Source organism: Pelodiscus sinensis, chromosome 21 (genome assembly GCF_049634645.1).
Source record: "Pelodiscus sinensis isolate JC-2024 chromosome 21, ASM4963464v1, whole genome shotgun sequence".
In the NCBI taxonomy this organism is placed as follows: domain Eukaryota; kingdom Metazoa; phylum Chordata; order Testudines; family Trionychidae; genus Pelodiscus; species Pelodiscus sinensis.
The window spans coordinates 194,812-212,778 of record NC_134731.1 but is presented as its reverse complement, the minus strand read 5'-3'; the positions used below and the strand labels follow the sequence as shown (position 1 = coordinate 212,778).

Sequence of the window (17,967 nt, the reverse complement as noted above, 5' to 3'; positions counted from 1 at the left end):
TGTAATTGGGGTTTGAAATGCTTTTGTAGAAGAATGGCTACTTTTATTTCCATTACTGAATGTCCAGCGAGATTAAAGGGTTCCCTTATAGCAGAGGTCGGCAACCTTTTCAAACCAGAGCGCCACACTACATCAAAATTCAGAAGAGGTGGTTAACAAAGAGCCATGTAAGAATGCCTATTTGCATGACTAAAAATATATAACTTAATATTATTGATAATTGACATGATGGTTAATAGCAGCATAAATGAAACATTGTACTCAGACTTTATTTAATGGGACTTCTGCAGCTGCTGGGGGTGCTGTTTGTGGTGCAGGGGTACAGAAGTCAGGTTTGGGGTGTACGAGAGGCTCAGGGTAGAGGGCTGGCATTGTGTGGAAGGTGCAGAAGGCAAGGCAGGGTACTGGGGGTGGAAAGTAGAGTATGTGGGGGCCCTGTGGCTGGATTAACTTTCCCGGCCGGAGCTAGGCTGCTGCACCCGGGCAGCACTGGCTGGACGAGGGGCCAGGCCAGGATCACGCAGCCTGATCATGGCCTCCCTTCCTATGCGGGCTGCTGCAGGAGGGGGGCCACCGCCAGCCTTGCCTGCTGCCAGATGGGGGCCAGACTGCAGGGCCTGCCCCAGGATTGGGACTGGGGGGCAGGATGCTGTGGCTAGATGGGGACCGGGCCCCCGACTGGGGCCTTGTTATCCAGGCTGCCTCAGCCAGAGCCTGAACCGACCCGGCTGTTGCAGCAGTCGCAGGGTCACCAGGGTCTGCCCCAGGAGCACAGCAGCTGGGGACAGATCACAGCAGTCAGATGGGGGCTGGAGCCAGGCTGCTGCAGAGAGATGGAGGCATCTGCCACCGCCAGTTCCTCTTGCTATCCCAGCTGGAAGTGTGCATGGGTACCCTACAGCGTGTCCTCAGCCAGCCCTTTAAACAAGGAGAGTGTCCCAGCCACCTCTTGCCAGAGTGCAGCTGGTTCTTACTGGAGCACACGGTCTTACTTTCACCTCTGGTTAAAGGTGAAAGACAAGAGAGATGTTTTAAACAATTTGAATTAATTTTTCATTTATAAAGGTGTGTATTTTGGGAATGCCAGAAGACATATCTGGTTCTGTACTGAGCCATACTTGGCTCAAGAACCATAGGTCACTGACCCCTGCCATATAGGGTTGTAAGTTACTATTCCTGATGCCTGATTTGTGTTCATTTATCCTTTGGCACAGAGGCTTTTCAGTATGGCCAATATACTGGCAGAGGTGCATTCCTGTCACTTGATGGCGTGTATCACAGTAGTGGATGTGCAGGTGGATGAGCCTCTGATGTTGTAGTTTATGTGGTTAGTCCTGCGAAGGTGTCACTTGTATAGATATATGGACAGAGTTGGCAATGGGGTTTATTGCAGGGGTAGGTTCCCAGGTAAGTGTTTCTGAGGTTTGGTGTGTGGCTGCTGGTGAGTATTTGCTTAAGGCTGGGGAGGTGTTTGTAGGCAAAGACTGGCCAGTCTCCCAAGATCTGTGAGGGGGATCATTTTCCAGGATAGGGTAGACTGTAGACTGTCAAGGCACTCTTGGGGTTTAAGCTGGGGGCTGCAATGACCAGTGGGGTTCTATAATTTTTCTTGTTGGGCCTCTGAAGTAGATGACAGAGCAGGATGAGTACCTGGAAGTGAATTTGTTTCTTCACTTCCCCAGGTTGGTATTTACGTTTTAAGAATGCCTGATAAAGATCTTGTAGGTGTTTGTCTCTGTCTGAGGGACAGGAGCAGATCCGGTTGTATCTTAGCACTTGGCAGTAGATAATGGATTGTGTGATGTACCTTGGATGGAAGCTAGAGGCATGTAGGCAAGAATAGCAGTTAGCAGGTTTCCAGTATAGGGTGTTGTTTGTGACCTTATATAGATACACCCCTACTTCTGTAAACTCCACTCTAGTTCATCTGATTAAGTGAGTCTTAAAAGCTTATGCCCTAATAAATCTTAGTCTCTAAGCCCTGGTCTACACTAGGACTTTATTTCAACATAACACCTCCCCTCCCCACAAGGTCAAATGCATAAGCAGAGCATCTGCACTATCAAGCCCGTTATTTTGAAATAATGGGCCGCAGAAATTGAAATTTGTACTCCGGTTTTTCCATCAGGAGTAAAGCTAATCCTGAAATAGTTATTTCAAAACAACAGTACTGTGGATGTTCAGTGCCGCTATTTCAGAATAATTACTCAGAGTAATTTGAACTGTTTACTCCCCAGTGCTTCCTATGGCTAAGTCTGAGGTAGCGCGTCCACTAGAGATGTTACATTTAGATTAATGAACTAATTGAATAGTCGATGGGATTTCCATTGACTATTCGATTAGTCTACAAGGGCACTCTTCCTACAGTTCAAAAGCAGAAGATCTGCAGGCCCTGCGCTCCCTGAGGAGCCTCAGCCTTTTAAATGTACAAGAGCCCCAGTGTGGATCTTGTACATTTCAAAAGGAAGCCCCGCAGGGAGTGTGGGGCCAGCAGGGGAATGTACAAGAGCCCAGATGCAGCTTTTGAACATTTCAAAAGCAGAATCGGCATGAGCGGAAACTGCTTCAGTCCCCATTCGTGCCATTTCCCATTGTGCCTCTACCTCTTGTGTCCCGCATGGAGCCAGTGCTGGGGGGGAAACCGGCTTTTAAACTGCCCCCCCCCCCCAGCACTGGTTCCAGCTCCCGCCCCCTTGCTGCCTCTCTGATAGAAGCAGTAAAAGGGAGGAAGCAACTGGTTGAATCACTAGTCGACTATCTTATAAGCTTATGCTTATCAGATGGTCAACTAGCTGCTTACATCCCTAGCGTCCACATTAACAGAGCCTGATTCAGACTAATTTGATGCTTCCCCATAGTGAGGACACACTAGTTTGAATTAGTTAAATTGGGAGTTCTTAAGTTGAATTTAGTAATTTTTGAAATAGTTTTCTAGTGTAGACATGGCCCAAGGTGCCACAGGACTCCTCATTGTTTTCCCAGTATTTATGTTACATGAACAGGATATACGAAAGTGGAGAAGTTTGCCATGCCGTTTCTTTTGCTTGTTTGTCACTATAGCAAACAGGTTAATATTTTCAGCATGTTTCTCTATATGGTTCTGGTTTGACTGCACCAGGAATACTGCATTCAGTCCTGGGCAGCTCCGAACAAAAAGAGATTCTAGCAAACAAGCGGAAATACAGGAAAAAGCAACTAACAGTACTAGGAAACTGGAGTAACTGAACCAGTAAGGGGATACCACCTACTAGTAAATATTTCAACTGTGTAAACAAGGAGCAAGAGAAATTATTGGCCAACCAAAATATTAATTAGTAATGATAGGGTACAATTAAGAAAGAGAAATACAAGTTAAATATTAAGAAAAGTTTCTTGACAATTTGAAATGTTAAGCAGTCAAATAATTTCCCAAGCGAAGCAGCTAAAACCTCATCACATGAGATATTTGAAAGGTGATGGGATAAAGCATATTAGGTATGCAATTGAGAACTGGACTTCTAAGGTTTTGGCAACTTACTAGATGGGAATTTGCCTTCTTGGGCTTCTGTGTTAGTTTATTTCATCTCCACTTTAAAAACATTCTGTTTTATCTCCAGAATTTTTTTTGTAGCTTTAATCTTTTGTCTTATTTTAGAGGGTTAGTCTTTCATGGTGTATTTTATTATTTGAAGTGTTTCATGCTCTTTGGGTAATTATTGCAGTATTTTATCTCTCAGTAGAGTGCCGCATTGGCTTGGTGGAAGTTATCCTCAGAAACAGAACCTTTTCTTACTAATATGAATCAATCATTTCTGAGAGTTTCTTGCGTCTTTTGTTTAAGTCAATTAACTTGTCTTTTGTTGTGTTATCAGTACTCCTCAGGAGGAAGTTACCCCGTAACCTACATTGCTTCATCGCATTACCCGTTCCAGAGAATCGCTCCTCAAGGGAGTCAAGAATCCCAGCCACCTCTGTTTCCTAAACCCATCTATTCCTACAGGTAAAGGTCTCTCCCTTGTCTCCTATCAGAGTTAGATTGTGTGGTCCCTGGAGCAGGGGCTGTCTTAGTGCTCTGTGTTTGATAGGGGAATGACCCTCTTTAGACGTTTGCATCACGGTACTTGCTCCCATGTGTATGATGAATGTTAAAATTGAGCAATGTAAACAATCTATTTACGGGAAGGATAGGGACACACACACACACACACACACACACACGAACCAGTTGGTGAGCAGTGTTTTTTATGAAGTGAGACAGTGTTTCCTTTGTAAAGTGTAGGCTTTTTTCATTCTCGCGCCATCTGTTTTTTCAGTTAAACTAACCCCTAAGCCACTAGTACTGTGTCCTGTCTCAGTCCCCACTGTGCTGGAGTATTTAAGGCCAGGCTGCTAATAAAACAAGCCTGTCCTGCATGCAAGAGGTCCTCTTGGTGATCACATAAACAGGGTTAATGTTTACACTACTGTCCATCTCCCCTACCTCTGCGCCTTCCACATAACAGCAAAAGCAAACATCCTAGTGGAAACTTCTCCAGAGGACAGGTTACCACAGTAAACTTAATACAAATTGACCTCAAGTTTAAACCCTTTATCTGAGACATAGGTGAGAGGATTATTCTAAGAGGGGTGGGTGAGATTCTGTGGCCTGCATTGTGCAGGGGGTCAGACTAGATGATCATAATGGTCCCTTCTGACCTTAAAGTCTATGAGTCTATGAGTCAGTTTGACAGTCTGTATAGGGTCTGCAGCAGCCTCTGCATCTGAGTGCAGTATTAACAAATGCATATTGGTTTTACACTGATGTACTGTAACTCAACCAAAGTCAGACCCTTTATGTGCAGGGCAACCGTGATGTTGTGTACGAATTGCAAAGTAATAGCCTCATGCAGCCTTTAGGAATCACCAGGATTCTTCCCCTTACAGCAAAGCTCAAAAATGCTGCAAAGTTCTATTTTTTTCCCTATTACTGAGAAGCCAGAGATAATACGCTGAAATGTGGTGCTCTCAGTAAAGGCCACTGTTTCTTCTTTGTTCCCCAAGCATCCTGATCTTCATGGCACTGAAAAACAGTAAAACTGGGAGTCTCCCAGTCAGTGAGATTTACAATTTCATGACGGAACACTTTCCTTACTTTAAGGTGAGCACTTTATTTTAAAACGTTGTTTTCTAGGCTATTCCCCTTCCCCCATCCCTGAGATGTGTGTCAGCACAGGGTAAGGGACCAGGTGCATTCTACTGAAGTGGATAGCTTGCTTGTTAGAATGCAAGAGCAATATCTAACCAGTGACAGTGTGCATCTCTTAGCCCACTGGCTTTCAAATGGGGAGTAGGGGTGTAAACACACTGGCTACATCTAAACTGGCATGATTTTCCACACATGCTTTTAACAGAAAAGTTTTTCCATTAAAAGCATTTGTGGAAAAGAGTGTCTAGATTGGCACGGACGCTTTTGCACAAAAGCACTTTTTGTGGAAAAGTGTCTGTGCCAATCTAGACGCGGTTTTGCGCAAGAAAGCCCCAATCACCATTTATGCTATAGGGGCTTTTGCGCGCAAAACAGTCCTGAGCTGTCTGCACTGGCCCTCTTGTGCAAATATATTTGCACAAGAGGGCTTTTCCCCCCCAAACGGGAGCAGCACAGTATTTCCGCAAGAACACTTACAATCTTACATCAGATCGTCAGTGCTCTTCCGCAAATTAAAGTGGCCAGTGTAGACAGCTGGCAAGTTTTTCTGCTTTTGCAGAAAAACTTGCCAGTCTAGACGCAGCCACCAAGTTTATCAGGGGATCACAAGCAGCATAGCACAGGGGCAAGTCTGAGTCAGCTGAACCGTGCAGGCAGGCCTCCACAGCCCACTTAGCTACAGACCCCCAATGGTGTCACTATCACTTCACTGTGCTCAGAGGGGGCTGTGCTCGAGTTCAGGTTGGGTTGGCACCAGTATAGATGAACTGTGGGGGAGCCAGATGCGGGGTGTGCTGGGGGGGCCTTGTGAAGGGTAGCTTCCCACTGTGGAAAAACAGCAGTGCAAGAGGCACAGCCTCTGGTAGCTGCAAAATGGTTTCCGTGGGCTCAGAAGCAGATAAGAAGGGGAGCAGCTGGGCACCTGGTAACCTAGCCAGGCAGAGGTGTGCATGGGGAAAGGATGGGAATGCTACCTGCTGCAAGCACCCAAGGGGTAAGCAGTGAGGTGGTAAAGTTTGCGGATGATACCAAACTGTTTAGGATAGTCAAGACAGAAGCAGACTGTGAGGGACTCCAAGAAGATCTCACCAAACCGAGTGATTGGGCAACAAAATGGCAAATGAAATTTAATGTGGATAAGTGTAAAGTAATGCACATTGGGAAAAATAACCCCAACTATACGTACAGAATGATGGGGGCTAATTTGGCTACGACAAATCAGGAAAGGGATCTTGGAGTTATCGTGAACAGTTCTCTGAAAACTTCCACACAGTGTGCAGCGGCGGTCAAAAAGGCAAGTAGGATGCTAGGAATTAAGAAAGGGATAGAAAATAAGACCCAGAATATCTTACTGCACCTGTATAAAACTATGGTACGCCCACATCTGGAATACTGTGTACAGATGTGGTCTCCTCACCTCAAAAAATATATTTTGGCCTTGGAAAGTGTTCAGAAAAGGGCAACTAAAATGATCAGGGGTTTGGAACGGGTCCCATATGAGGAGAGGTTAAAGCGACTGGGACTTTTCAGTTTAGAAAAGAGGAGACTGAGGGGGGATATGATAGAGGTCTATACAATCATGAGTGGTGTGGAGAGGGCGAGTAAAGAAAAGTTATTTATTAGTTCCCATAATAGAAGAACTAGAGGACACCAAATGAAGTTAATGGGTAGCAGGTTTAAAACTAATAAAAGAAAGTTCTTCTTCACACAGCACATAGTCAACCTGTGGAACTCCTTGCCAGAGGAGGCTGTGAAGGCTAGGAATATAATAGAGTTTAAAGAGAAGCTAGATAATTTCATGGAGGTTAGGTCCATAAAAGGCTATTAGCCAGGGGATAAAATGGTGTCCTTGGCCTCTGCCTGTCAGAGGCTGGAGAGGGATGGCAGGAGACAAAATCGCTTGATCATTGTCTTCGGTCCACCCTCTCTGGGGCACCTGGTGCTGGCCACTGTCGGTAGACAGGATACTGGGCTAGATGGACCTTTGGTCTGACCCAGTACGGCCGTTCTTATATTCTTATCTAACACTCTCCCACACACACCTTGCCGCCCTCAGACACCCAGAAACTGCCACTCCCTACCTCTTTCCAAGCAACTCATCCCCCACCTCCTGCTCTCCCCAGCCTTCGCAGCACTCTCTCTCCTGTCTTCCAGGGCAAGTGGGAGAAGGTGCAGGGAACATGACTCTGAAGGAGGATCTAGCCAATAAAAGAAAAGAGTCGAAACCTCTGTCCTAGTCTATGAGTCTAGTGTGCACTGAACACAAGCCCCCGGCCTATGCAGAAGGGATAAGTATTGATTAGAGCAATACTGGGTACATACATCTACTGAGAACCCAGCTCCACCTCCAACCCTGGGCTTCAGCAGATGGAAAGGTCCCATTTCTTCACTATGGACCCTCAGAGAAGGAAATGTCTTTTAAAAATCCTTATTCCTTCCTTCCCACCACCCCCAGGAAGAAGGAAATCGGTACTGTGGACCTTCCCCTAACCCAGGGGTGGGCAAAAGGGCCTCTGCGGGCCAGATCCGAGCCACCAAGTGTGTTGATCCGGCCCATAGAGGTCCTGCCGCTCCCCCACCCCAAGGCCAATGAGGGCCTAGGAACGGGAGAGCGCACAGTGCTTAGAGTCAATCCTCGTGGTGGAGTCTACGCACTGTTTGCCAGAGGGCAGAGAGCGAGAGACTTTGAGCTCCTCCCCAGGCCAGTCAGGGCCTGGGGTCAGGGGAGAAGCACAAAGTCTCCTCCCACCCTGCAAGGGGCTTAGCCCTTAGGGTATGTCTGACTACATGGCTCCGTCGACAGAGCCATGTAAATTAGTTTACCCAGCATAGGCAAAGGAGCGGGGATTTAAATAATCCCTGCTTCATTAAAATACACATGACCGCCACGCTGTGCTGACGATCAGCTGATCCGGCACAGCGCGGCAGTCTAGACATGGATCTGTCGGCTGGGGAAGCCTTTGCCGTCCGATCCCTTATGCCTCACGAAACACTTCTTTGCCTATGCAGGGTAAACTAGTTTACATGGCTCCATCAACGGAGCCATGTAGTCTAGATATTCCCTTAGGCTGTGTCTACATTGCCATGATTTTGCACAAAAACATCCACTTTTGCGCAAAAACTTGCTGCCTGTCTACACTGGCGGGAAGTTTTGCACAAGAACACTGACGTTCTAATGTGTGAAATCAGGGCTTCTTGCGCAAGAACTATGATGCTCCTGCTCAGGAATAAGCTCTGTTGTGCAACTGTTCTTGCGCAAGAGGCCAGTGTGGACAGACAATATGAATTTCTTGCACAAGAAAGCCCAATGGTTAAAATGGCCATCAGAGCTTTCTTGCGCAAGAGAGCGTCTACACTGGCACGGATGCTCTTGCACAAAAGCACATCTCTTGCGCAAAGGCACATGCCGGTGTGGACACTCTCTTGCGCAAATACTCTAACGCAAAAACTCTTGTGTTAAAGAGTTTTTGCACAAAATCTTGCCAATGTAGACGTAGCCCTAGAGTCGACTGCCAGCTGCTGCTCAGCTGTCAGGTGACTAAGTGCAGCGCTCCCTTGCAGGGCGGGGCAGACTGTGTGAGCTTCCCTCACCCCAGGCCCTGATTGACCTGGGGGCAGGAAGGGGAGCATGCAAAGTCTCCTCCTCTTCCCCCAGGGGTTCAGAACAGCTGGCAGTTCTCTCCGGGGCAGGGGCAAAGACTTCACAGGGTCTGTGGGCGGAGAAGCACAGAAGTGTCCTGGTCCCGCCCCTTCCACCTGAGGCCCTGCCCTTTCTGGGGCAGCCCAGGGCCACTTCAAAAATGTCTGAAGTGGCCCCCGGTCAAAAATTATTGCCCACGCCCCCCCAGACTCTCCAGGCTGCTGAGGAAGCTGGAGTTGAAGCTTCTCTCTGCCCTGTTCAGGAGGCTGGCTAGCAGTCATGAATTTTTTTACCGCTCACACTGAACACACCAAAAATATACCACATGATGAACAGTGTTGAGCTCAAAACTCTAATTTGAGGGGGGCAGGATACATGACTTAAAACAGGGGCTGTCGGAATTTAAAATCCATGATGGAGAAGAGAAAGAGTTCCTGTATCGGGAATGCAGATGGAGAAGGATTAGTCAGCAAGTGACCCAGGAGAAATATTACAGTTACATTGAAGCAAGGGGTATAAATGAGACCTGAGCTGCAGTTCAGCACAGGACTTGATCTATGATGCCTCAAAAACCCAGTAAGAATCCAGATCAAGAATAATAATGGACAAAAAAGCCCAAACATGGAATCAGAGCAACAAGACAAACATATTTCCAGTTGAGAATATGCAGTAATTCTAGTAAGCTTACTAACAATTACCAAAAATGTAAATATAAATACTAGATGACATAAGGACAATACTGATTAAGCACAAGAAGATTTTGGACATTTGTAGTGAGGATGGATGATGCCTACAGAACCCAAAAAGGTGAAGAGGCATGAAGTCACAATAGAAGGGACGGAAGGCAGAAAATCAAAGGAGAAAGATATTTCCTCTCTCTCAAGAGACACCCTTCCCCCTTTTAGATCAACCTGTACTCTTAGAATATGGGTTCCTCTAGCGATTAGTGTTCCTGTACTACTGTCCAGGGGCAAGGAGGCTGAAAGAAACACAAAACTCTTTGATCTTCATTGATTAAATATGCCAGTGTTACCACTCTAGTCCACAACAAAAGATCCTCAATCCTCATAATCAGCATCTTTAGTATATAGTTGAATAGAATAGGCACTCTTATTTTATACAGTTATATCATAAGGAACCCAAAAGCACATGGTGGGAAATAAAACAAAATAGCAATGACCTGGAAAAGTATTGCTTAAGGCAAATCACAAGGAATTTAGAAGTTAGATAAAATTTGCTGCTTCAAATTATTAATCCAAAAGGATTAATTCAGATCTTTCCATTTGTTCTCTAATAAAAAGACTTCCCCTTATTTTTAACAGTGGGTACATGAATTGCTCCCCTTCTTAGATCATGCCTAATGGTGCAATGCACAAATTATGAGATCTAAAACTAAGTATTGCATCTTTGAGGAGCATTTTTTTGAATGATAAATTTAATAAATTTCAAACCAAAGCTCAGTTATTAATATAACAAAATATGCATTTTATAAACACATGCATTTAGTCACTAGAGAAGGGGTGGGCAATAATTTAGTAGGGGGCCACTTCACTAATGTTGGTAGTGGTTGCAGGCTGGCCTGGAAGGGGCACGGTCAAGTGCAGAAGTGCCAGTTCCCTCTGGGCACTGCATGGGTGGGAGGAGAATTTGCACACTCCGTCATGGAGCAGCAGACCATGCATAAGAACATAAGAACATAAGAACGGCCGTACTGGGTCAGACCAAAGGTCCATCTAGCCCACTATCCTGTCTGCCGACAGTGGCCAGCACCAGGTGCCCCAGAGAGGGTTGACCGAAGACAATGATCAAGCGATTTGTCTCCTGCCATCCCTCTCCAGCCTCTGACAGGCAGAGGCCAAGGACACCATTTTATCCCCTGGCTAACAGCCTTTTATGGACCTAACCTCCATGAATTTATCCAGCTTCTCTTTAAACTCTATTATAGTCCTAGCCTTCACCGCCTCCTCTGGCAAGGAGTTCCACAGGTTGACAACACGCTGTGTGAAGAAGAACTTTCTTTTATTAGTTTTAAACCTGCTACCCATTAATTTCATTTGGTGTCCTCTAGTTCTTCTATTATGGGAACTAATAAATAACTTTTCTTTATCAGCCCTCTCCACACCACTCATGATTTTATAGACCTCTATCATATCCCCCCTCAGGTCTCTCCCCTCGCCCTGGGTGCACAGTGCCCAGAGGGAACCACCAGTCGTTACGAACAGCTGGCGCACACCCCAATTGGCCTGGGGGTGGGGGCGCAGCAGAGCGGGCCGCAGGCCAGATCAAAGGGCTTAGGAGCCGTATCTGACCTGCAGCCTGTATCTTGCCCATCCCTGCACTAGAGCGTTACTGAAGGGACACTGCCTGCTGCTTCCCACCAGATTAATGAAAGAAGCTGCTCCAGACCCATTGCTGCTATTTCTAACAAATAAACTGAATTCTTACAGGGAAGAGAACCTTGCACCGCTAAGTTCCTGCTCCTGCTCCTTGAGTGTACAATGGCAGGGCAACAGCCAGTCTTCCCTCGCACATTTTTCTGCATATATTCCAATACAGTCTTTGGGCACCTGTTCCCCACTTGAGTAACAGTCAGAAAAAACGAGGAGTCCTGTAGCTCCACACATTTATTTGGGCATAAGCTTTTGTGGGCTGGACTCCAGATGCTGATGAAGTAGGTTCCAGCCCACAAAAGCTTTTGCCCAAATAAATGTGTTAGTCTTTAGGGGCCACAGGACTCCTTTTCATTTTGCTGAAACAGACTCTCACAGCTCCTCCTCTGAAACAAGTCAGAGAGAAGGTGCCACTTCTGAAACCTCATCTAACACCCCCCGCCCCAATTCATGACTCCACAAAATGTCAACTCCCTCAACAGTGAGCAGTTCTCTCTCATCCTTGTGTCCTCCTCACCACACTTATATCACAATGAGAATGAGATTCTTCTCTGTGCAACCCAAGGTTTAGAAACAGAATGATAAAGAGTACCATGGGGACAATCACATATAGCAAGAAGAATCTTTTTGCGCAGTAGTTTTATAGTAAATTAAACTACTGTCATCCCAAACATCCTTAAAATGAACATAGAAAACAAAACAACTGTGTCTTACTTTTGGGCAATTAAGCCCTCCATCTAATTTATAAATAAAATAAGAATCATCCACCATAAAATAGGTCACTGCCTGCTCCCTTTGGAAGTCTTCATCAAGATTCCTGTGCAGTAGTTCCCTTTGTGTTTTATCCTCACAAGTCGGACAAAAATAGAAAAAACAAAACTATCCAAGATCACTCAGTAGTTACTAGACTATGGAGCCAAAGGGTGGGAAAGCAGTTCCAACTGGGGAGAAACCACAGAGTACAAATGCACATTGATCTCACTGGAAGACATTAGATGACACAAGCCCAGGCAATTAACTTCTACTCACCACCATTGCAAATGCAATTTCTGTGATGCAACAGCCTCATTTCTAGTTGAAACCCAGCAATCCAACTGCTAAGTCCTAAAAAATCCACTCAGCTGAAGTGGAATTGTGCTTTGAAGTACTCCTCCCTTCTCTTGAGAACCAGATTTAAAGAGAAAAGGGTTTTTCAAAATTATAAAACTCTTTGCCTGTTGCTGTTTTATCAGGCTGAATGGGTATGTGCACAGTAACACTAGGTTGTGTATACAGGCAGTCCCTGGGTTACGTACAAGATAGGGACTGTAGGTTTGTTCTTAAGTTGAATTTGTATGTAAGTTGGAACTGGCATCCAGATTCAGCCGCTGCTGAAACTGACCAGTGGCTGACTACAGGAAGCCCGAGGCAGAGTTGCTCTGCCCTGGGCTTCCTGGAATCAGCCGCTGATCAGTTTCAACAGCGGCTGAATGTGGATGCCTGGGACAGAGCAGCTGGGGCGCTGCCGGGTAGGTCCCCGCAGCGCCGCACCTCAGCGCTGCGGGGACCAACCCGGCAGCACCCCAGCTGCTCTGCCCCAGGCGTCGTCGGCAAGAAAAGCCTGATCTGCTGGGGGGGGGGGCGCATTAGCTGCACCCCCCCCCCAGCAGACCAGGGAGACGTGGGTGGTGGGACCGCCAAGACGCGCTGCAGTCCCACCCGCATCCTCCGCGGCTTTGCTCCGCGTCTCCCTGGTCTGCTGGGGGGGGGGGGGGACTCCTCCCTCCCCCTCCCCCCCAGCAGACCAGGGAGACGCAGAGCAGCTTTTCTCGCCCCGGAGGATGCGGGCGGCAGGACCGCGGCACATCTGGGCGTCCCGCCGCTCCCGTCCTCCGGGGCGAGAAAAGCCCTGTTCGTAACTGCGGATCCGACATAAGTCGGATCTGCGTAACTCGGGGACTGCCTGTATATAAATACTGCCAGTGGTCTAAGAGGTTAGAAAAGTTTCTGGTCTGATGGGACCATAACACAAGGCATTTCCCCTCTCTTCCACACCTCCTTCCACCATATTGCTCTGTGTGCTAGTTACCAGGGTTCAACTGTAAAACAGCAGCTTTGGTCACCAAAGCTCACTAATAGTGGACAAGAAAAGTATTAACACAACTGAGCTGGGTAAACAGTTGGATTTTCTCTGCCAAATATATTTGAGATCTTGTTGTCAGGATCAATTTCCCACCTGGCACAAGTCTCCAGAATCAGTCCTCTTAGTAACACTTTTTTGTTTTAGATTTCCCTACAACTATTTCAGAGTGCATGCCCCACCCTTTCTGAAAACCTCCCAGAAGTATATGCCACTCCCCACTTTCTCTACTACTGAGCAGAAACACTAATTACCCTTACTAGGAAGGGGCAGGGCAGACATAATCTTTCATTTATAGGGCTAGAAATAAAATCGCACATTCTGCTTTTTAAAAAAATCTATATCATTCACTATTAAATATACATTGGATGTAAGGGGAACAGCTTTATTATTTAGAATTGGAATTAGTTGGGATCAACTTAAAAAATGACCTGCAAAAAGGGAACAAAATTGGGCTCCTGCCCTTATTTGCTGCTTTATGGTAAATAAAAAAATAAGAAAACAGAAAAATTGGGCTCATACATTATAAATAAAGTTCTCACTCACCCAGCATAATCTGACAATTAATGAATAAAATGGTGATTCCCCATGTGCCAAGACAGTAAAAGCTGAGCTTTGAAAGAAAGAGACAAAAGTTTTGTCAGATCAGTTAACATGGTTTTTTGTTGTTGCATCTGCTGTATACACATGTTAATAAGCCAACATTTTTTGGAAAATAATCCCACTGTGAAGAGTGGAGGTTAGCTTATGAACAGGTTCTAAAAAGGCAGAGCGGCAGTAGGGGACCCAGAGCTCACGCCAAGAGCTGCCTGCTCTTACTACATTTAAAAAGCAGAGCAGCAGTGTTTGGGACCCAGTGAGAGCCAGGATTGTTGTGTCCCAGCTCATGCCACTGCCGCTCTGCCTTTTAAGTGTAGTGAGAGCCTGGCAGCTCTTACTACATTTAGAAAGCAGAGTCACAGCGGTCTGGGACCTGACCCGCCCCTCTGTAAATTTGGGGGAGGGGGGGTGTCTTATAAATGAACGGGCTTATGTTCGAGTATAGTCTGTCACTAATTAATATTTTAAATAAAATAAGCCCTTGTTAAAGATCCAACACACTTGCCAATTAAATTAAGAGGTCAAGGATACGCAAATAATCCTTACACCACAGACTTGTCCTCAAACAAAGTTAAGGAAAACCAAATTTTAGATTCCTGATACAAGCAGAATTAAAACCAAACAACCTTCACCCCCAATCTTTCAGGTCTTCATTATACACCATGTCAGGAGCAGGCCCCCTAGACGGTCTAGAAGTCCCCAAAGTCTGGGTGACGGTTTCCTTCTTGCAGGGTCAGCCTGTCTTGTAGCTAGTGTCCCTCTATCAGGGTCTATTCAGCCTTCTGGCCTAGTTCAAAGCGCAGCCCCCTCTATCAGGGGATATACGGCCCTGCAGGCCTAGTCCAAAGCCCAGTCCCCTCTATCAGGGGATATACGGCCCTGCAGGCCTAGTCCAAAGCCCAGACCCCTCTATCAGGGGATATACGGCCCTGCAGGCCTACTCCAAAGCACAGTCCCCTCTATCAGGGGATATACGGCCCTGCAGGCCTAGTCCAAAGCCCAGTCCCTTCTATCAGGGGATATACGGCCCTGCAGGCCTAGTCCAAAGCCCAGTCCCCTCTACTAGGGGATATACGGCCCTGCAGGCCTAGTCCAAAGCCCAGTCCCCTCTACTAGGGGATATACAGCCCTGCAGGCCTAGTCCAAAGCCCAGTCCCCTCTACTAGGGGATATACAGCCCTGCAGGCCTAGTCCAAAGCCCAGTCCCCTGTACTAGGGGATATACAGCCCTGCAGGCCTAGTCCCAAACACACGCGCCTCTCACAGGCCCAGTCCACAGGGAAGCCTCCCAAGCTGCTAGGAAGCAGGGTACCGGGGGCCCAGGCCCTCCCGCTCCAGCCGGTCCTAGCCCAGGGCCCCACTGGCAATGGCAGGTTTCACTGCCTGCTCGGCGGGGATGCCAGCCGAAGCACGTGGACCTCCTGGGGGACAATCCCCTGCCCTGGACCCCTGCCTACCGTCCCGGCGCTGCTCTGCTCTGCTCTCAGGGCGTCACTCGGCGCCTCCCAGGCTGGGGCAGCTGCTCCTGGAGCGGCTGTTCAGAAGCACAAGCCTGAGCTCCTTCCCCTCCAGCAGCCAGCCTCCACTGAGTGGCTCCCTTGGCTCTTATACCCTGGCTCCCCTGGGAGCATGCCCAGCAGGGCTGTGGGGGTGGGACCTTTTTGGCCAGCTGAGCCAGGGCAACTCCCTGACCCTTAGTGTGGGGTAGATACACACTGTCACATACCATAAAGAATAAATGGGCATGTGCCCAATTTTTAATAACTCTTTTGCCAGCCATCTTTAAACTAGGCAAATGTCACAAAACCTACCAGTTAAGCAGGACGTCTTTTTATGTGAAAGAATCCATATTTGAGAATCTAGTGGGAACTTAATTTGTATTAAAAAGTTTTAAAGAGAGGTTAAAAATGGAGGCAAAGAAAGGTTTTTTTACTTATACTCCTTCATTGTCTTGTACATAAAGCTCTCAACTTACCCTAAGTAACTTTATATAGAATACATTCTGTACATGAATCAAGGGTTTCATTTTCAAACTTTGATATTCAGAGGATGTGACAATGAAAAAAGTCATCCATAGTTCTTGCACATAAAATGGTTTCATGTCCACCAGCTTTAATAATAGTAATAATTGTCCTTTATAATAGGTTGAGTGCAAAGCCTGTTTTCAGCATCAGTTTCTTGCTTCCTCTGTACAAACTCAGACCTTTTGGAGAAAGGATTGTTCAGGCTGCTAGTTGACAGACATATATGAAGCTGCACAGACTTTACTTTTTATTGGTTCTAGTGACAGAGGAAGAAGTCTGGGCAGTGGAGTTAATGGTTACACATAGCATCATACAGCTAGTTTCTCAGATTGAGTTTCACCGTTAAGCACTGAGCACCTTTTTTAGATTATGTCCAACTGGCAATAAGCTAAGATAGGCTTTGACCCCTGAGCCATAAAAAAAGCAAATAGCATTATACATGCAATACCTACCAAGCAAAGAGTGGGAAAATAACTTATCAGAGATTGACTTAGGAGACTTTTGATGCTAATGGCCCATACAAAGAAATACTACCGTTTTAGAAAACAGTTGGTCAATACTGGTGACTCACTATGTTCCCTTGCTACTGACCACCTGACCATGGATGCCTCTACCCAGACCCTGGTGTGGTTTTGCAGGAACTGTGGCTTACAATTCCCACTTACTGAAATCCAAGCTGGGGGGACCATCCAGTGTGAAAGGTGCCTGCTGGTGGAATCTCTCAGGAAGCAGGTGGGACAGCAACAGGAGGAGGTGGCTGGGCTGAGGAGCATCTGAATCCATGAGCAATTCCTGGACAGTGTTCATGTGAAGACAGCTGAGGGAGCTTTCCCAGTACACAGGACGGCTGACGCACCACTGGTGAAGGAGATGGCTCAGGGGGGACACTGGCAGCTGGTCACTTCTGGCAGCAGGCCGTGCTCCACCCCCTGCTCCCAACCCTCCCACTGTGGTACTGGGAAATCGTTACGCTCTTCTTGATGCAGGAGATAAGGAATCACCCCCTACAGCTGAGGATGAGAAGCCTTGTACCCCCAAAGCTGGGAGGTCTGCTGCCACACTGTGAGGAGGAAATGTAGGGCAGCAGTGATCAGAGACTCTCTTTTGAGAGTCGTCCTGACATGTCATCTCAGGAGGTGTTGCCTGCTAGGGGCCCATATCCAAGACGTTACAGAAGCATTGTCGAGGATTATCCGGCCCTCTGACAACTGCCCCATGCTACTCATCCATGTGGGCACTAATGATACTGCAAGGTGTGACACTGAGCTGATCAAGAGGGTCGGAAATGGGAGGGAGCAGGGGCTATAATAGCAGACAAAAAGGAGAGACAAGACAGAACTGGAAGGCAAGATCAAATCAGTATTTTAGATGCTTATATACATATGCAAGAAGGATGGGGAATAAGCAGGAAGAACTTGAAGTGCTAATAAATAAACACATCGCTGGTATCACAGAGACTTGGTGGGATAATATACGGTTGGAATATTGGTATAGAAGGGTATAGCTTGCTCAGAAAGGATAGGCAGGGAAAGAAGGGAGGAGGTGTTACCTTATTGTGACGGCGCGTCAGGGTTACCCTGCCTCCTGCATCCCCGTAATGGCACGAACAGACTCCACCAGCCAGTAGAACAGAGGGAGTTTATTGCTTCTCCAGGATACAGCACAGCACAGATGTAATCTGGTTACAGGGCAGGCCTAGGATGCCTCAGGCCCCCTTGGGATGCGGGAGACTGGGCCCCTAAATCCCAGCCCCTTGCTTAGGCTGCCTGCCTGACCCATCAGCTACTCTGCTGGGCTGTGGTACAGACAGCAGCCAGTGGGGGTCACCCACAGCCCAAGCCTAGCGACCAGCAAGGTACCAACATTATATCACACTTATATACTAAAAATGTATACACTTGGACTGAGTTATAGATGGATGTAGCAGACAGATGTGTTGACAGTCTCTGGGTTAAGTTAAAAAGGGTAAAAAATGAGGGTGATGTCATGCTAGGGGGGTCTACTAGAGACCACCTACCCAGGTAGAAGAG

At 47.0% G+C, this 17,967-nt stretch overlaps 1 protein-coding gene and 1 long non-coding RNA gene across 8 annotated transcripts in view; one reads left to right on the top strand and one right to left on the bottom strand.

Moving 5' to 3' along the window:
- The window catches only part of LOC142819209 (uncharacterized), a 72,678-nt gene extending 56,433 nt beyond the window's left edge, over positions 1-16,245 (bottom strand). Inside the window, exon 1 of the long non-coding RNA XR_012897014.1 lies at positions 15,371-16,245. This is a non-coding gene — a long non-coding RNA (uncharacterized LOC142819209). The remainder of the gene's footprint in view (positions 1-15,370) is intronic.
- FOXN1 (forkhead box N1) overlaps positions 1-17,967 on the top strand; it is an 80,702-nt gene that overhangs the window by 42,256 nt on the left and 20,479 nt on the right. For all 7 annotated transcript variants that reach the window (XM_075904433.1, XM_075904435.1, XM_025188646.2 and 4 more), the window contains 2 exons: positions 3,852-3,979; positions 5,020-5,116. In XM_075904433.1, the coding sequence (XP_075760548.1) occupies positions 3,852-3,979; positions 5,020-5,116 (225 nt within the window). The remainder of the gene's footprint in view (positions 1-3,851; positions 3,980-5,019; positions 5,117-17,967) is intronic.